The sequence below is a fragment of the Aquarana catesbeiana genome, linkage group LG01 (genome assembly GCF_042186555.1).
Source record: "Aquarana catesbeiana isolate 2022-GZ linkage group LG01, ASM4218655v1, whole genome shotgun sequence".
Classification (NCBI taxonomy): Eukaryota; Metazoa; Chordata; class Amphibia; order Anura; family Ranidae; genus Aquarana; species Aquarana catesbeiana.
The window spans coordinates 590,234,693-590,254,506 of record NC_133324.1 but is presented as its reverse complement, the minus strand read 5'-3'; the positions used below and the strand labels follow the sequence as shown (position 1 = coordinate 590,254,506).

The window sequence follows — 19,814 nt, the reverse complement described above, 5'->3', positions numbered from 1 at the left end:
GAATGCCTCGGCCGTCCAGGGCTCTCCCTCTTGATTGGCTGAGACACGGCAGCGGTGCCATTGGCTCCCGCTGCTGTCAGTCAGCCAATTAGGAGAGAGAGTGGGTGGGGCCGAACCAGGACACCGTGTCTGAATGGACACACGGAGCTGCAGCTCTGGTGCCCCCATAGCAAGCTGCTTGCTGTGGGGGTACTGGACAGGAGGGAGGGGCCAGGAGCGCCAGCAGGAGACCTAAAAAGAGGAGGATCAGGGCTGCTCTGTGCAGAACCACTACACAGAGCAGGTATGACACGTTTGCTATTTTTAAAGAAAAAAAACAAAAGAGACTTTACAATCACTTTAATCTTGACGCTTCCTTGGAGTTGAGCGTTGTTGTCCCTTCCAGCCTGTTATAGCTTTCTATCGATCAGTGAGGGTACCTATCACATTGGACCAGTAGGGAGGCTCAGGAGGTGGGCCCCAGCACATATTTGAAAAGAGAGACAGAATTGTGTGTATAACTTCAAATGTTTATATATTTAAATCTATTGATCATTTTTACATGGTGTTTTCCCTGAAAGGTAACCCCTGTTTTTTGCTCAGTTTGAATTCTTCTGATTTGTACCAGGTTTACTTTTAAGGAATGAAATGTGCTCTTCCATTTGTATTATGAAACATGTTCCAGTGTGATGTTTTGGCAGCTGAGGGTTTTGAATATTACTGTTTACTGTTTTGAAGGAGCTCTAGCACTACCCTGGGGCTGCTGCAGCAGGAATTCATACCTGTCCTACAGGCCAGCCTAACAACCAGTGACAGGTACCAAGTCCACAAAGCCTGCTCATGATGTGCTGTGTCCGTTAACATTTTTACTCACAGCCCCATAGTTTTTGATGTTTGTTGTACAACATTTTGCCCATATATATATATATATATTTCCATTTTATTTTCTTGTTCTTCATTTTGATTGTAATATCGTGACATTCAGCATTCTTCCCCATGAGCCACTTGTAATTTGTTTCCAACTGGCAGCACTCTTACATCACATTAAACAATGAGACTCATACAGTATCTTTTTAGACCACAACAATTTCCACACAGTGTACATGTTTGTAAGTGCATGCAGTTCTTACATGAATTGTTTCATATCACATCTGCATGCAGCAGAAGGTATGCTTCTATTTGACCAATCCATTGACTTGTATTATTACACTCTGTTATCAGACCAGAAGTGAACGTTTGAGTCTGCACATATATTAAATACTGTAAAAGAGCAGCTCTTGCACTACAGATATGTGTAATGTATTTTATAACACTTTATAGGTACATGAGCTATTGATTGTAGCCACTACACTACTCAGAAAAAGCGTTACATCTTAAAGCGGAAGTAAAGTCCGCTTTGTGATTTATACCTACAGATAAGCCTATAATAAGGCATACCTGTAGGTAAAATGAATACCTCCTAAATGGGCACCGTTTAGAAGATATTCACACTGGATGCAGCCGATGACGTCACCGTCACATACGCTCTGAAGGTCATCGCTGCTCCAGCTAATCTCACAGCTGGAGTCCACGAACACGGAAGGAAGACTTGGGGGAAGATGGAAGCCCTGTTAGCGGTGACAGCATGTTGCTGGAGGGCTTCATTCTAAGGTAAGTATTTCATAATGTGCTAGTATGCAATGCATACTAGCACATTCTGCAATTGTCTTACAGAGGAAAGTTTTTTTTGTTTTTTTCCTCCAGCGGTTTACAACCGCATTAAAAAGAATGGTATTTCTTGCTCAATGGAAATCATTCAGTTCAGCTTAATGTTTGTGTACAGATTTGAATACATTTGGCTCAAATACAAGTATTTAAAAAACACAGTAGGGGCCTATGTTCTTACTAAGAAATTGAGTTCCCTTCTCTTTTTTGAATGTTTGCACCTGTTTGGTGGCTGTGAGAAATAACTTCACTTATTTGTACAATTCCTCTGTGACTGAGGCCTCCATGAAGCCGTTCCCATTTTTAGAGTATCTAGGTGTCTTAGTAGGTAAAGTATATTGTATATTTCATAGAGTGAACATAAAAAGTTTACACACCCCTGTAAAAATGCCAGGTTTTTGAGAGGTAAAAAAACGTCACAGGTCCCAGATTGCCCGTCCATTCACAAGGCGCAGTGCGTGCCCGGCTGTGAAGCCACAGCCGGGCGCGCACAGTAAGAATGCCGGTGCCGTGGAGAGGAGCGGGGCTTCATACGCCCGCATCGCTGGACCACGGGACAGGTGAGTGTCTAATTATTAAAAGCCAGCAGCTACACTTTTTGTAGCTGCTGACTTTTAATTTTTTTTTTTTTTTGGCGGAACTCCGCTTCAATGCAATGCAAACACTGTGCAATGCAATTAAAAAAACAAGCAAAAATGTTTGTTTAGTAGCAAAATAATTTAATAAAACTAAACTAATGTAGTTGCATAGGTGTACACACCCTCTTATAATTTAGGGATGTGGCTGTGTTCAGAATTAACTAATTACTTTCAAACTGATGTTACATGGTAGTCAGTACACACCTGCCATTGATGAAAGTGACTCTGATTTAAAGGAAAAGTTCACCTTTGGGAACGTGTTACACCCGTTTTTAGGGTGGAACATGTAACATGTTCCCAGTGCTGCAGCAGCTTGCCATTCCCTTTTTCTCCCTGTGACAACAGTAAGGAGAGAAGTTCCCTGTACTGTCACTTTTTTTTTAAAACGGTGCAGACATGTGGGGCTCCGCCCACACGGCTGCATCATTCATTCACACAGTTGTGTTTGTAAATGAACTACAAGTCCTGACAGCCTTTGTGGCTGTCTGCTTGTAGTTCTCAAACTACCACAGCACTGTTGAGCTCTGTGGTAGTTTGTTGAGTCTTCCTGTCAATGCGAAATTGCCTGCATGTACGATGTGTGAGCACACAGCTCACACTGACAGTGTGCGTAAAAGAAAAAGTTCTGCTTGCTGCATTTTTAATGTGCTGTCATTGAAATGCACTTTATATAAAGTTCAAAGGTAACGCATGTAAAATGCACCACACACCAGTGTGAACAAAGGGGAATTATTATAAAGCGGTGAATCTGCCTAGTTCATGTGTCAATACTGTCAGTGCACATTGATACTAGTTGCCTCCTCTGTAGTTCCTGTGATCTCAGAGGGAGGCTTCGGGAGTAGTGTAGAGAGTGAGAGGTGAAGGAGGGGACTTCCAATGCAGCGCTGATCAGACTGTGGGAGCGTTGTGTGTATAAGGCATGTAAAATTCATGTTGGTGGTCTGAAATAAAGGTTGGCAACCACTGATCTAATCAACTGTCTCTGTGCTACTTTATTCTTCCTAGATATAAAGTAAGCCCTAACAATCTCACTGAATCAAGTGAGCAATGTATTACAGGGTTTTTTTTTTTTTTTTTTTTTAACTGTACTGGCCTAGGGAGGTGTAGGCTGACTTCGGCATGGTAGAGACTTTAAGATGTCATTTTAAACTACAGGGCTCTGTCAGGCCTAATTTAAGACTCAATGTATCTTCTCAGCAAAGATGATGCTTTCTCTGGCAGGCATCACACAGTGACTCGGGGAATTACAAAAGGAGTAAAAGAAGACTTCAGGCTGGCAATGGAACGGCAAGTCTCGCGCTGCACGGAAAATCTCATGGTCATCTTGCATCGCTTTTGTATCAATGAAAAGATTTTGTTGTTACAATGTTTGGCTTAACATCAAATACAAGGCATGACTTGCTACAGTAAGACGTATGCCTAGCTTATGAAGATGTAAATGTTGTTGATTTACCTGTTTTTAAAGGCCAACTCCAGCCCAAACTGTTTCATTTGGATAGAGTAGGGGGATTATATATAGTAAGTTGTTCTTGCCAACTATGCACCTATTGAGATTCTTAAGAAGTGAGGAGAAATCTATTTAACAAATATACAGTGGGGAAAATAATTATTTGATCCCCTGCAAATTTTAAAAGTTTGTCCACTTACAAAGAAATTAAGGTTCTATAATTTTTTTTTTCATAGGTGTATTTTAAATGATAGAGACAGAATATCAATCAAAAATCCAGAAAAAAAACACGATACAAATGGTATAAATTGAGTTGCAGTTCACTGAGTAAAATAAGTATTTAATCCCCAAGCAAAACATGACTTGGTGGAGAAACCCTTGTTGGCTAGCACATAGGTAAGACGTTTCTTCAAGTTGGTGACCAGATTTGCACACATCTCAGGAGGGATTCTTTACAGATCTTCTCTAAATCCTTAAGGTTTCTTGCCAATGTTTCAGCTCCCTCCATAAATTTTCTATAGGATTAAGGTCTGGAGACAGACTAGGCCACTCTGTGACCTTAATGTGCTTCTTCTTGAGCCACTCCTTTTTTGCGTTGGCGAGTCATTTTGGGGCATTGTCATGCTGGAAGACCCATCTTCGGTATTCTGGCTGAGGAAAGGTTCTCATCCAAGATTTTACAATACATGGTCCCTTCCATTGGCTTCTCAATGTGGCCTGTATCTTTAGCAGAGAAACGTCCCCAAAGCATAATGTTTCCACCTACATGCTTGACTGTAGGGAAGGTGTTCTTAGGATCATAGTCAGCATTTTTCTTTCTCCAAACAAGGTGAGTTGCGTTAATGCCAAAGAGCTAAATTTTGGTCTCATCTGACCACAGCACTTTCTCCCAATTATTCTGTGAATCATTAAGATGTTCATTGGCATGACTGTACATGTGCCTTCTTGAGGCGGGGGACTCGCCATGTTTGGAGGAAGAATAATGCTATGACCCCAAGAACACCCCTGCAGTCAAGCAAAGAGGTGGAAACATTATGCTTTGGGGCTGTTTCTCTACTAAAGGCACAGACCGATTTTGCCGCATTGAGGGGCCATGTATTGTAAAATCTTGAATGAGAACCTTCTTCCCTCAGCCAGAACACCGAAGATGGGTCATGGAATGGGTCTTTCAGCGTGACAATAACCCAAAACATACCACCAAGGCACCAAAGGAGTGGCTCAAGAAGCACATTAACGTCATGGAGTGGCCTAGCCAGTCTCCAGACCTTTATCCTATAGATAATTTATGGAGAGAGCTGAAACTTCGAGTTGCCAAGAAACCTTAAGGATTTAGAGAAGATCTGTAAACAAGATTGTTACCAGGTTTGCACACATCTCAGGAAGGATTAAGGATTTTGGTCCAAACTACAAGAAATGTCTTACCTATGTGCTTGCTAATCAAGGGTTTCTCCACCAAGTACAAAGTCATGTTTTTTCTTGGGATCAAATACTTATAAACTGAGTTGCAGTTCAGTGAGTAAAATAACATTTGTATCACGTGTTTGTTCTGGTTTTTTTGGTCGATATCATTTAAAATACACCTATGATAAAAATTATAGACCCTTTGTTTCTTTGTAAGTGGGCAAACTTACAAAATCTGCAGGGGATCAAATCTATTTTCCCCACTCTACAGCCAAAAAGGCATTTTACTAGATTAGGGAAAGGTTAAAACTTGTCTCGTCATAGCTGTTTGTGCCCTCCTGTCCTTAAAGTAGACCTATAGGCAAAATTTTTTTCCATTTTGGACAGAGCCAGGGAGGATTATAATCGCTGAGATTTTTTTTCCCCCGCCATCTGTGTCCCATAGCCAAAACAGAAAGTGAGGGGATTTCCTTGCAAGTAAAGGCTACTTTCACACTGAAAGTGCAGCTAGTTTTAGTGGCGCTATTCGGCCGCTTTTAACACCCACTAGCGGCCGAAGAAAGGGTTAAAAGTGCCTATGTTGTGGCGATGCCCATTCATTTCAATGGGCAGAGCGATTTGGGAGTGGTGTATACTCCACTCCCACACCGCTCCAAAGATGCTGCTTGCAGGACTTTTCGGAACATCCTGCAAGCACCCTGCCCGAGTGTGGAAAGTCACACTGAAATTAATGGGGAGGAGGTTTTCAGGCATTAGAGTCTATTTCTAAAACACCTGAAAACTGCCTCAGTAAGAAAGTAGTCTAAGGGAATTGTTTGGAGACAACACAACCCCCCCCCCCCCCAACCTAGTGTTCCCATTGGAAGGTTTGCCCGCCCTTAGTTTTCTGGGGACAGCCCAACATTTGGGATTTTCTTTACTTTCAATGATAATCAGGACAAATAGAGAGCGTGAATCTCCCTTATAGGGGCACAGATCTAAACCCCCATTTCTTGTTTGAGCATCTTAGGGACAAGACATATTGGGGGGGGCGGCGGCACACTCAGCTCATAAGGTTCACTTGCAGAAGTAGAAAATCAAAAATAAATGTTCCCTGCTTTATCCAAAGCAAAAAAAAAAAAAAAAATGTCTGCAGTTATCCTAAGGCTGCTTTCACACTGGGGCGGCGGGTCTGTTATCAGTAAAGCGCCACTAGTTTTACCTGTGCTTTTCAGCCATTAGTGGGGCGCTTTTAACCCCCGCTAGCAGCCAAAGCAAGGGTTAAAACCGCCCATGTTTCGGTGATTCGGAAGCACTGCCCATTCATTCCAATAGGCAGGGGTGGTGTAGGAGCATTGTATACAGCGCTCCCAAAGATGCTGCTTTCAAGACTTTTTTTTTTCTCCCCAGTCCCGCAAGCGCACCCCCACAGTGTGAAAGCACTCAGGCTTTTACACTGGGGAGACAGTTTTCAGGTGCTATTTTTAGAGCTAAAATGCCTGAAAACTGCCTCCATGTGAAAGGGGTCGAACATAAGTGTTGTCTTGTTCTCTTGAACATATTTCCATGTATTATAATTCTAGATGTATATGATGCTATTTTGTTTTTCTGTCATGTAACTTCAATGTTGTAAATAGACATGGCTTTGGCGAATGTACTTGTGTAGCAATGTAAATAGTAATATACTGCAATTTTTTTTTTTTTCTACTTGTGGAGAGCATATCAAATTTTATGTAACAGTCATATTTCACTGGTAATTAAACAAGTCATATGTTTAATTTTCAAAGCTTCTGTTTTCTTTGCTTTTACTATAGAAGTGTATGTAGATAAATTAAATTGCAGACAATTGTTATTGGTTGAGACATTTGTTATTCCTTCAAAAGCAGCATTATGGATTGGTCTATAAACACCCCAACTCCTGGCAGATACACATCAATATACAAATGTATGTGGTCTGACATAAGGGGGAGATTTACTAAAACTGGTGCAATTGTGCATTGTAGCTAATGTGGTTCTAACTTCAGCTTTTTCCATTACGCTTTCACAAAAAAGAAAAAAAAAAAAACCTGGAAGCCGGTTTTTATGCAGAGCTGCACCAGATTTTTGCACTCTCCAGTTTTATTAAATCAACCCCAAAGTATGTATAGCATAAACCTTTTTCTAGTTTTGGATAGAATATGGAAGGACTGGAATCTGTCAGATATTAAATACCCTAAGTTTTTTTTTTTGTTAGCAGCGGGAGGGGAGGGAGGGAGCACAATGTAATTCTATCAAAATTAGATAAAGAGGCTACTGTTATCAAAGATCATCATGACCAAGGAATTGTAGCAAAACACTGCAATTGCAAGGATACACTTATCCAGATTTCAATTTGGACGATAACATTCCAGTAAATGCAATTGCCAAGTCCTCAAAAGAATCGTTTTCTGTGTGGAGGTGTCCCTGGATTCTTGTCAAGAAAGGTAACAGAAGTGGATGTCTTTTCCCAGGTTTTCTAAAATTTCTCTCAACCATAATTGAAGTGTCTTCTTTACCTTTATAGTATAAAGCAGTGTTGCAAGGAGCTAGTCAAACATGCTGGATATATTGAGCCAGTCTTACCAGGCAACAGAATATACAGTGCATCCGGAAAGTATTCACAGTGCTTCGCTTTTCCCACATTTTGTTATGTTTACGGCCTCATTCCAAAATGGATTAAATTCATTATTTTCCGCAAACAATAACCCATACTGACAACGTGAAAGAAGTTTGTTTGTGATCTTTGCACATTTATTAAAAAAAAAAAATAATGTATATTATATATATAAATAAAACACCTGTCTATATAAAAAGTCCCACAGTTAACAGTGCATGTCCAAGCACAAACCAAACCATGAAGTTCCAGGAATTGTCTGTAGACCTCCAAGACAGGATTGTCTGAGGTACAGACAGATCTTGGACAGGGTACAAAAAAAATTGCTGCAGCATTGAAGGTCCCTTATCCATAAATGGAAGACGTTTGGAACCACTAGGACACTTCCTAGAGCAGGCCATCCGACCAAACTGAGTGAGCGGGGGGAGAAGGGCCTTAGTCAGGGAGGTGACCAAGAACCCGATGGTCATGCAGACAGAGCTTCAGCATTTCTCTGTGGAGAGAGGAGAACCTTCCAAACAAACAACCCTCGCTGTAGCACTCCACCAATCAGGCCTGTATGTTAGAGTGGCCAGACAGAATCCATTCCTCAGGAAAACAGCACATGAAGGACTCTGACCACAAGAAACAACATTTTCTGGTCTGATTAAACTCTTTGGCCTGAATGGCAAGTGTCATGTCTGGAGGAAACCAGGCACCGCTCGTCACCTGGCCAATACATCTCTACAGTAAAGCACAATGGTGGCAGCATCATTCTGTGGGGATGTTTTTCAGAGGCAGGACCTGGGAGACTAGTCAAGATCAAGGGAAAGATGAATGCAGCAATGTACAGAAACATCCTTGATGAAAACCTGTTCCTGAGCACTCTGGATCTTAGTTTGGGGTGGCAGTTCATCTTCCACAGGACAATGGCCTAAGCACACAGCCAAGCTAACAAAGGAGTGGCTACGGGACAAATCTGTGAATGTCCTTGAGTAGCCCAGACTTGAAACCAACATCTCTGGAGCGATCTGAAAATGGCTGTACGCTGACACTCCCCATCGACCCTAATGGCGCTTGAGAGGTCCTGCAAAGAAGATTGGTAGAAACTGCCAAAAACTAGGTGTGCAAAGCTTGTAGCATCATACTCAAAGAGACTTGAGGCTGTACTTGGTGCCAAAAGGTGCTTCAATAAAGTATTGAGCAAAGGCTTTGAATACTTATGTGCATGGGATTTTTTTTTTTTTTTTTATAAATTTGCAAAGATGTCAAAACAAACTTCTTGCACGTTGTCATTATGGAGTATCTTTTGTAGAGTTTTGGGAAAAATAATGACATTTTCCACATTTTTACAGCCTTATTCCAATATGGATTTAAGTGCAGCACCTGCAGACACATTAATTCTCTGATCTTGCTGTATATTGTTGCAACTCAACCTACAGAGCTAGATAATAGAAGGCCCGTAGACATGGTGTATCTGGATTTTGCAAAAGCATTTGACACAGTTCCCCATAAACATTTACTGTACAAAAAAATGGTCCGTTGGCATGGATCATAGGGTGAGTACATGGATTGAAAACTGGTTACAAGGGCGAGTTCAGAGGGTGGTGATAAATGGGGAGTACTCGGACTGGTCAGGGGGTGGGTAGTGGGGTTCCCCAGGGTTCTGTGCTGGGACCAATCCTATTTAATTTGTTCATAAACGACCTGGAGGATGAGGTAAACAGTTCAAACTCCGTATTTGCAGATGATGCTAAGCAGGGCAATAACTTCTCCACAGCATGTGGAAACCTTGCAAAAAGATCTGAACAAATTAATGGGGTGAGCAACTACATGGCAAATGAGGTTTAACCACTTCAGCCCCAAAAGAATTTACCCCCTTCCTGACCAGAGCACTTTTTGCGATTCGGTACTGCGTTGCTTAAACTGACAATTGCGCGGTCGTGCGACATGGCTCCCAAACAAAATTGACGTCCTTTTTTTCCCCACAAATAGCTTTCTTTTGGTTTTTATTTCATCACCTTTGCGGTTTTTCTTTTTTTGCGCTCAATTTTGAGAGGGGATATGATTTCAACATACAAATACCATACTGGTGACCCCACAATAGTTATAAAACTTTTTTGCAGAAGGGAGTTTAACAAGACTCGTGGCCACGCATTAAAATTAGAAGAAAAGAGGTTTAACCTTAAAGGTTCTTTACTGTAAGAGCGGCAAGGATGTGGAATTCCCTTCCACAGGCGGTGGTCGGCATTGATAGTTTCAAGAAACTATTAGATAAGCACCTGAACGACCACAACATCCAGGGATATACAGTGGGGCAAAAAAGTATTTAGTGAGCCACCAATTGTGCAAGTTCTCCCCCTAAAAAGATGAGAGGCCTGTATTTGTCACCATAGGTATACCTCAACTATGAGAGAAAAAATGTGGAAACAAATCCAGACAATCACATTGTCTGATTTTTGAAAGCATTTGCAAATTATGGTGGAAAATAAGTATTTGGTCACCTACCAACAAGCAAGATTTCTGGCTCTCACAGACCTGCATCTTCTGCTTTAAGAGGCTCCCCTGTCCTCCACTCAATACCTGTATTAATAGCACCTGTTTGAACTTGTTATCAGTATAAAAGACACCTGTCCACAACCTCAAACAGTCCCACTCCAAACTCCACTATGGTGAAGACCAAAGAGCTGTCGAAGGACACCAGAAACAAAATTGTAGACCTGCACCAGGCTAGGAAGACTGAATCTGCAATAGGCAAGCAGCTTGGTGTGAAGAAATCAACTGTGGGAACAATAATTAGAAAATGGAAGACATACAAGAGCCACTGATAATCTCCCTCGATCTGGGGCTCCACACAAGATCTCACCCCGTGAGGTCAAAATAATCACAAGAACAGTGAGCAAAAATCCCAGAACCACAGGGGGGGACCTAGTGAATGACTTGCAGAGAGCTGGGACCAACGTAACAAAGGCTACCATCAGTAACACACTACGCCGCCAGGGATTCAGATCCTGCAGTGCCAGACGTGTCCCCCTGCTTCACCCAGTACATGTCCAGACCCATCTGAGGTTTGCTAGAGAGCATTTAGATGATCCAGAAGAGGATTGAGAGACTGTCAGATGAAACCAAAGTAGAACTGTTTGGTAGAAACACACCTTCTCATGTTTGGAGGAGAGAATGCTGAGTTGCAACCAAAGAACACCATACCTACTGTGAAGAATGGGGGTGGCAACATCATGCTTTGGGGCTGTTTCTCTGCAAAGGGAACAGGATGACTGATCCGTGTACATGAAAGAATGAATGGAGCCATGTATCGTGAGATTTTGAGTGCAAACCTCCTCCTATCAGCAAGGGCATTGAAGATGAAACGTGGCTGGGTCTTTCAGCATGACAATGATCCCAAACACACCGCCCAGGCAACGAAGGAGTGGCTTCGTAAGAAGCATTTCAAGGTCCTGGCATGGCCTAGCCAGTCTCCAGATCTCAACCCCATAGAAAACCTTTGGAGGGAGTTGAAAGTCCGTGTTGCCCAGACAGCCCCAAAACATCACTGCTCTAGAGGAGATCTGCATGGAGGAATGGGCCAACATACCAGCAACAGTGTGTGACAACCTTGTGACGACTTACAGAAAACGTTTGACCTCTGTCATTGCCAACAAAGGATATACAACAAAGTATTGAGATGAACTTTTGATATTGACCAAATACTTATTTTCCACCATAATTTGCTAATTCTTTCAAAAATTAGACAATGTGATTGTCTGGATTTGTTTACACATTTTGTCTCTCATAGTTGAGGTACCTATAATGACAACTACAGGCCTCATCTTTTTAAGTGGGAGAACTTGCACAATTGGTGGCTGACTAAATACTTTTCTGCCCCACTGTACAATGTAATACTGACATATAATCTCACACGTAGGTTGGACTTGTGTCTTATTCAACCTCACCTACTATGTAACTATTCCAGCACATGGGTATATGAAGGAACAGCTCAAGACACCAAACAGGTTGCGCTATGTTTATCTATAAGAGAGATAATTACCTAAGTGCAGCATTAAACCACATGGTTTATTGTCAGAGGTTATAAGCACTCATAAGAGATAACATGTCAACACGCTTATCATATAGTATCTGTCTTGCAGGAGCCACCTGGGGTCCAGACTGATGTGTATCATGACGATAGGGATGACACCCTGTACGGGACCAGGCCATCCAGCATGTAACATACCAATGGACGCGATGTCACTAGGGGAGGAAGAGATAGCTGCAGCATGCATAATACAGCAAGTGGGCACTATTCAATGAAGTTTCTGTTTTATTGAATATTGCCCACTTGCTGTATTATGCGTGCTTTTATGCTGGTAGAGCTGCTGGCCCTCGTAGTTCCACACCCCATTTTATTTCCCCCTCCTCTACATAAAGCTGTATGCTGCAATACCATCCCAGGCCTTTAGAAGTAGCAGATCACACCGAGCACGTAGCCTGATCTTCTCAGCCATCTCTTACTCTGACGACGTTACATCCACCGTTGGGTTTAACGCTGGATGACGTAGACCTCCTGGTCCAATACAGGGCATCCATCCCTAGCTTCACAATCCACAAGGGTCAGGACCCCAGGCAGCTCCTGCAGGACAGATGGGTGGCAGACACTACACAATAAGCGTGTTTACATGATCTCTCGTGAGTGCTTTTAACCTCTGACAAACTGTATTGTTTAATGCTGCACTTAGGTAGCGCTTCCCCCTTTTTCAAGTCACAACAATAGCTTGGAGAATTTGCAACAAAGTTAATCTAGAGGTTTTCCACTTCTCTGATACCTGAAGCAATTTTTTTGTTATGGTTTCCACTTAGTACCTTTATTTCTATTATATTTTGAGACTTAATTTTAATACCAGGTTCCTAGACAAAAATCCATATTCCTTTTACAGGGTTTATTGTCCGAGTCCTCATAAGGGAGATTCACCCTCTCTGGTTGGCCTTGGTGACCATTGTCAGCAGAGCTCCAAAAAGGTTCACCAAATTGCAAGTGAGAGGGACTCTTTCAACGGATATATTGGTGACAGTGGTCTAAAAAGGCAACTTAGCTCACTTTTGAGAGGCCGCCTCTCATTTTCTGGTGCATCGCTAGGCAAGGAAATCTCAAAAGTGTGACACACCACAAAAAAAAAAAAGTTTAACCCTTTCCTACTTTGTTAAAAAAACTGCTAAACATACTATCATTTAAAGTGCATGTATAACTGAATAAGTCTGTTAGGTTGTTTTGGTTTTATTCATTTATCATCCCTTATCCAGATTAAACTTGCTAACATGCAGATGCAAATAGCTGATCACCCTATGAATAAATCAGCATAATAAATTGGCCGTTAACACAGGACTGCTGGACTTCCTGCTAAGTCCTACAGTTTTTCTATAGGTAAGTAAACACAGACACTTTAGTGTCAGCCCTGCCTCTGCCAGCTGTTGGGCACCCTGGCCTAGAGAACTAGGATATAAATAGTTTTTGGGTGGGGAGCTGCCAGGTTTCATCATGGGATCCAAGGACAAAGTTACAGCAAGACTTGGGTTGTATGGGTTTACTTTTGAGCTACCTCTGAATAGGGGGGGGGGGGGGGGGGGGGGAGAAAGAAGCAAAGCAGTAGGACATCTGTGCATGTCAGAAATGTGCACCAAAACGAAAAAAAAAAAAAATTGCAAGCCTTCTCACACAGTTAAATGCCCTTTGCCAATGTGTGAGACAAAATGTGAAAAAAATCCAGGACTTCTTTCCCTGCGTGTGCCGCCCTACATGCAGCATGCATAGATGTAAACCAAGGGTCGGTGCCGGAAGCATGCTTCCAGCACAAACACAGAAGCACATTTATTCCTGGATGATGCATATAACACGCTCCCTGGATGCCACATAGGTGGTATGCAGTTTTGAAAGACTTAAATACATGATCACCACCACACGGAAAAACTAAGAAATCAGAGGAGAATGTGCATGAGCTTTACTTCATAGTTTAACATATTTGTTTACAAAATCAGTACATGTAATTGACACTCAACGGAATAAAATGTTTTTTTTTTTTTATTTTTTTTAAATTCCAGTAGCGGAAATAAAAACACATTGCATTCATTTGTGCACATGGACATTAGCTTGAATAAGAGCAGTCTGTACAGGAAGCTTTTACTAGGTATTTTAAAGGCTTCAAGAAAGCTGCTTGAAGTTTAATAAAGTCTTTCCAAACACCCTTCACCCATGTTTGAAGTGACAGCATTCACATTAAAAGCGGTGCTTGACCATTCACAAACCTAAGTTAAATGGTGCTTTAAGGCTACTTTCACACTGAGGCGCTTTACAGGTGCTACAGCGCTTAAAATAGCGCCTGTAAAGTGCCTCTCTTGTCACAGGCTTTCACACTGGGGCGGTGTGCTTGCAGGACAGTAAAAAAAAAAAAAAAAAAAAAAAAGTCCTGCAAGCAGCATCTTTGCAGCGCTGTAGGAGCGGTGCTTTGAGGGTGGTTTTAACCCTTTTTCAGCCACTATTGGGGGGGGGGGGTAAAACCACCCCCCGCTAGCTGCCGAAAAGCACCACTAAAACGATGGTAAAAATAGCGTTGCTTTACCACCGACACCCGCCCCAACATGATAGTAGCCTAAAGATTTCAAGAAAGCTGCATTTGTGATGCTCGCAAATGCTTAATGTACAAACTGCTCTTCTACAGGTTTGAGCTTGCGTGTACAAGGCCTAAGGCTAAATTTACACCTCTCAGATTTAGGTGTTAATGTAGCCTCATGCTAGCCACACACAGTGGCATAATGCTTAAGAATGGTCAACAAGTGTTCCATTGAAAATGCAACCAAACAGATAAAAGCATTGTACCATTAACATTTTTTGTGGAGACCGTGAAAGTGGTTGAATTTGCCTGAAAATTTGTGTGTTGTGTATTGCAAACATTAAAAACCATTTCCGGTTTTTATTTAGTACACATATTCTAAATAATAGTTCATCAAATATGATTCACACCAATTGTATCAAAAAAAAAAAAAAAATTTTAAAAAAGTGGGTACTGGACTTCATCCAGCTGGTCACAAGCGCTCTGTTGGAGGATCTTGGATCACCGATATTCAAGCACTGCCAGGCAATCAGATGCCCCCCAGATCTTTTGCATCAGTAGAGACCATAACCAGATGACACACGAGGGAGCAATGCAAGCTTTTAGCATATTTAATAAAAACTTACTTGTATGTACGCTAAATAAAAGAATGAATAATGGTTTTCAGTTTAGGTCTTCCTATATGGTCCATAAACCTGATCAACAGCTAAAATCATCAAGAGAAAAACTAACCAGCTGCACATTACTGGGCACAAACATGTTAAAATGGGTAAGAAAAAAAAAACAAACACAAATTATTATTCTATTGCAGCATAGTAGTAGTGTTTGCATTTTTTAATTCAACATACATACAGTGGCTTGCGAAAGTATTCGGCCCCCTTGAACTTTTCAACCTTTTGCCACATTTCAGGCTTCAAACATAAAGATATAAAATTTTTATTTTTTGTGAAGAATCACCAACAAGTGGGACACAATTGTGAAGTGGAACGAAATCTTTTAGATTTTTGAAACTTTTTTAACTAATAAAAAAATGAAAAGTGGGGCATGCAAAATTATTCGGCCCCCTAGTGTTAATACTTTGTAGTGCCACCTTTTGCTGCGATTACAGCTGCAAGTCGTTTGGGGTATGTCTCTAATCAGTTTTGCACATCGAGAGACTGAAATTCTTGCCCATTCTTCCTTGCAAAACAGCTCAAGCTCAGTGAGGTTGGATGGAGAGCGTTTGTGAACAGCAGTTTTCAGCTCTTTCCACAGATTCTCGATTGGATTCAGGTCTGGACTTTGACTTGGCCATTCTAACACCTGGATACGTTTATTTGTGAACCATTCCTTTGTAGATTTTGCTGTATGTTTGGGATCATTGTCTTATTGGAAGATAAATCTCCATCCCAGTTTCAGGTCTTTTGCAGACTCCAACAGGTTTTCATCCAGAATGGTCCTGTATTTGGCTGCATCCATCTTCCCCTCAATTTTAACCATCTTCCCTGTCCCTGCTGAAGAAAAGCAGGCCCAAACCATAATGCTGCCACCACCATGTTTGACAGTGGGGATGGTGTGTTGAGTGTGATGAGCTGTGTTGCTTTTACGCCAAACATATCATTTTGCATTGTGGCCAAAAAGTTCGATTTTGGTTTCATCGGACCAGAGCACCTTCTTCCACATGTTTGGTGTGTCTCCCAGGTGGCTTGTGGCAAACTTTAGATGAGACTTTTTATGGATATCTTTAAGAAATGGCTTTCTTCTTGCCACTCTTCCATAAAGGCCAGATTTGTGCAGTGTACGACTGATTGTTGTCCTATGGACAGACTCTCCCACCTCAGCTGTAGTTCTCTGCAGTTCATCCAGAGTGATCATGGGCCTCTTGGCTGCATCTCTGATCAGTCTTCTCCTTGTCTGAGCTGAAAGTTTAGAGGGACAGCCAGGTCTTGGTAGATTTGCAGTGGTCTGATACTCCTTCCATTTCAAAATGATCGCTTGCACAGTGCTCCTTGGGATGTTTAAAGCTTGGGAAATCTTTTTGTATCCAAATCCGGCTTTAAACTTCTCCACAACAGGATTATGAACCTGCCTGGTGTGTTCCTTGGTCTTCATGATGATCTCTGCGCTTTCAACAGAACTCTGAGACTATCACAGAGCAGGTGCATTTATACAGAGACTTGATTACACACAGGTGGATTCTATTTATCACCATCAGTCATTTAGGACAACATTGGATCATTCAGAGATCCTCGCTGAACTTCTGGAGTGAGTTTGCTGCACTGAAAGTAAAGGGGCCGAATAATTTTGCACGCACCACTTTTCAGTTTTTTAATTGCTAAAAAAGTTTAAAATATCCAATAGATTTTGTTCCACTTCACAATTGTGTCCCACTTGTTGGTGATTCTTCACAAAAAATTAAAATTTTATATCTTTATGTTTGAAGCCTGAAATGTGGCAAAAGGTTGAAAAGTTCAAGGGGGCCGAATACTTTCGCAAGCCACTGTAAGACATTTGTTTGCCGAGGATGCACTGACAAACGTAAAAAAAATTAAAAAGGTTTCCCTTTAACTCCTTTTCATTAAAAGTGGAGCATAAAAGTCTAATTAAAAAAACTGAGCAGGCAGATTCCTTACTGCAGAAGTGACAAGGAGTCTATCTTGCAATAAAATAACCTACCTGCGCACAGTCATCTTTAGAATGTACACCAGGCTGCGCATGCGTAGCTCAGTTTACATTCTGGCAGAGATCCTCTGGTGGAATCACTAAACTTTTGAGCATGTGCAGGAAGTGACATCCTACGCCAGCCAATGAAGACAGCTTCTTCTGGGTGCCATAATGTAGCAAAGTAGAAGATGCCAGTGTGGGACTCTTGACTGTTGGAGGGGTAAACAATGTGTACCTTAGCTTCGCTTCTGTTGCTTTTTGCAGTAAGCCACAAACTAAAACAAAAAATCTGTTAAAAAAAAAAAAAAGTGACGTGCAGGTAGAAAGCAAACTTATGACCCTGACATTCTATTTTTAGATGTCCCAAAGAAATGACTCAACTTCCAAATTTAAACGTCCTGTAGTTAAGTAGCATCGGCCTAATCATATGGTTATAAGAGGTCAAATCTTCCAGAATATCCTCTTTTTGTAAAGGATATAGGCAATCAGCACCCAGATGGAAGTGGCAAGAAGGTTCTGGGTAAGGTGCTGAGCATGAGACTGACTGTCTTGCATCTCCCACTTGAAGGGGAAATAATTTTCAAATACTTCATGGCCAACATAAACAAGAATAGAGTTCATTCCTAAAAAAAAAAAAAAACAAACACCACCACAGTAATAAATACATTGTAATGAAACGGTGCTGTGATAATGTGTGGCTTCTGGTAAAGTTTGATATACACAAACCTAAAAACTTACAATATTGTGCAATGATGCAGCGCCAGTGAATATAACATACTTTATTCACTTGTGCTGCATCATTACATGATATTGTAAACACATACAATTGCTCATCACTCAGAACCACAATTTAAGAGTTACTCTCAGATGCACTTTTACCCACCACGTACAATACAGGGTTGCTAGCCCTACATTGTATGTGATGGCGCCAAGGGATTACCCACAGACTGGAGCTTCAGGGAAAAGAGGACAGCAGCAGGCAAGTAAAGCAGTCTCTTGTACCCTCCAAACTTAAAGCAGAACTAAAGTGGTTTTTAACCACTTGAGCCCCAGAAGTTTTGGCTGCTCTATGACCAGGCCATTTTTTGCAATACGGCACTGCGTCACTTTGACTGACAATTGCGCGGGCGTGCAACGCTGTACCCAAACAAGATTGGCGTCTTTTTCCCACAAATAGAACCTTCTTATGGTGGTATTTGATCACCTCTGCAGTTTTTATTTTTTGCGCTATAAACAAAAGAGCAATTTTGTAATATTTTTTACTTTTTGCTACAATATATATCCCACATTTTATAAAAAAAATAAATTCTTTCCTCAGTTTAGGCCGATATGTTTTCTTCTACTTTTTTTAACCAGAAATAAAAATTGCAATAAGCGTATATTGATTGGTTTGCACAAAAGTTATAGCGTCTACAAAAATAGGGGATAGATTTATGGCATTTTTATTATTATTTTTTTTTACTAGTATTGCGGCGAACAAATTGGACACTGTTGACACATTTTTGGGACCATTGAAAATTATAGAGCAATCAGTGCTATAAAAATGCTGACTACTGTATAAATGTCACTGGCAGGGAAGGGGTTAACCGTGTTCCCTAGGTGTGTTCTAACTGTAGGGGGGTGGGACTGCCTAGGAGAGAAAGATCGGTGTTCATACTTCGTATGAACACACGATCTGTCTCTACTCCCCTGAAAGAGCTGGGATTTGTGTGTTTACATTTACACATACAGATCCCGGCTCTCGCGGGTGGCTGGCCTTCATCGTGCCCAATGAGCACTCGCATAGGCTCCAGGCAAACAGCTTCGGCACATGCCCATAGTGGCCAAAAGGCGAAGCAACATAGTTTAGCCCAGCCGTGCCATTCTGCCGCAGTAAAACTGCATTTGCTGGTCGGCAAGCAGTTAAGTACATTTCATTCAAATATTACCTTTAAAATATATATTTTATTTTTGTATTGTTTTGCCACAAAGTCCCATTAGAGGTCATAAATCAGTATAAAATGTAGAAGGATGTTGGCAACCATAGCCTCATACAAACCCAATATGTTTTTTAAAGTTTTGGCTATAGTGGAGAAGGATTAGAACACCTATCCGTTTTAATTGCTGTGTCCCCAATAGGACAAATAGGGAACATAATTATCTGCTTACGGTTATCATTAAAAGAAAATCACAGATGTTGGATTTACGCCAGAACAGTAATGGAGGGGAAATCTTCCAATGGGGACGCTAGTTTTGGTGACATCCCAGGATTTCTTAACATTTGTTTGGGCTATGGTACAGAAATTGAAGGGTAGTATTCCCCAATACGACAGATTTTGCCTTAAGTTCTACTTTAAAGAAAAGCTTTTATGGCCGGAGTTCAGTTTTAAAACTTCTATTTGCTCCCTTACACCGTTCCTGTCCCAGCTTACCTGGATAAAAAAATGGGCCACCTTTCCAGTACTGTTTAACATCCACCAAGAAATAAATGATCATTAACAGGAAGAAAGCAAAGCAGCTGAGAGTTGTCACATAAGAGATGGACCTGTAGAATTTTTAAATGAAAAGGGTTAGAAATAAAAAATAAAATAAAAAAAAAAAAAAATACTGAAAAGAATAAAAAGAAAAATCACGAAAAGCAAATGCATAAACACCAGTTAAATTCTAAAGGTTTTTAGAACCAGTAGATGTGTTGTTCAATGGGGATTACATTAAAATAATCAGAGTCCAATATTGTATTATTAGCAAGAAAACGAGTGCTTTTAATCCACTCCCTGGTCATCTTTTGCCTCTACTACTGCAATTCCCTCCTCATTGGCTTACCTCTAAATAGG

At 41.2% G+C, this 19,814-nt stretch overlaps 2 protein-coding genes across 6 annotated transcripts in view; one reads left to right on the top strand and one right to left on the bottom strand.

Moving 5' to 3' along the window:
• Window positions 1-6,934, top strand: part of INTS10 (integrator complex subunit 10) — a 63,486-nt gene extending 56,552 nt beyond the window's left edge. For 2 of the 5 annotated variants that reach the window (XM_073598123.1, XM_073598139.1), the window contains 2 exons: window positions 718-795; window positions 3,519-6,934. In XM_073598123.1, coding sequence (XP_073454224.1) covers window positions 718-795; window positions 3,519-3,699 — 259 coding nt within the window. In that variant the 3' untranslated portion in view covers window positions 3,700-6,934. The remainder of the gene's footprint in view (window positions 1-717; window positions 796-3,518) is intronic. The other 3 variants (XM_073598126.1, XM_073598130.1, XM_073598132.1) reach the window with 3 other exon arrangements.
• Window positions 6,935-17,297: 10,363 nt separating this feature from the next.
• HGSNAT (heparan-alpha-glucosaminide N-acetyltransferase) overlaps window positions 17,298-19,814 on the bottom strand; it is a 47,390-nt gene continuing 44,873 nt past the window's right edge. The window contains exons 17-18 of the mRNA XM_073598110.1: window positions 19,413-19,525; window positions 17,298-17,624 (exon numbers count right to left, since the gene is read on the bottom strand). Of these exons, the coding sequence (XP_073454211.1) occupies window positions 17,443-17,624; window positions 19,413-19,525 (295 nt within the window). The 3' untranslated portion in view covers window positions 17,298-17,442. The remainder of the gene's footprint in view (window positions 17,625-19,412; window positions 19,526-19,814) is intronic.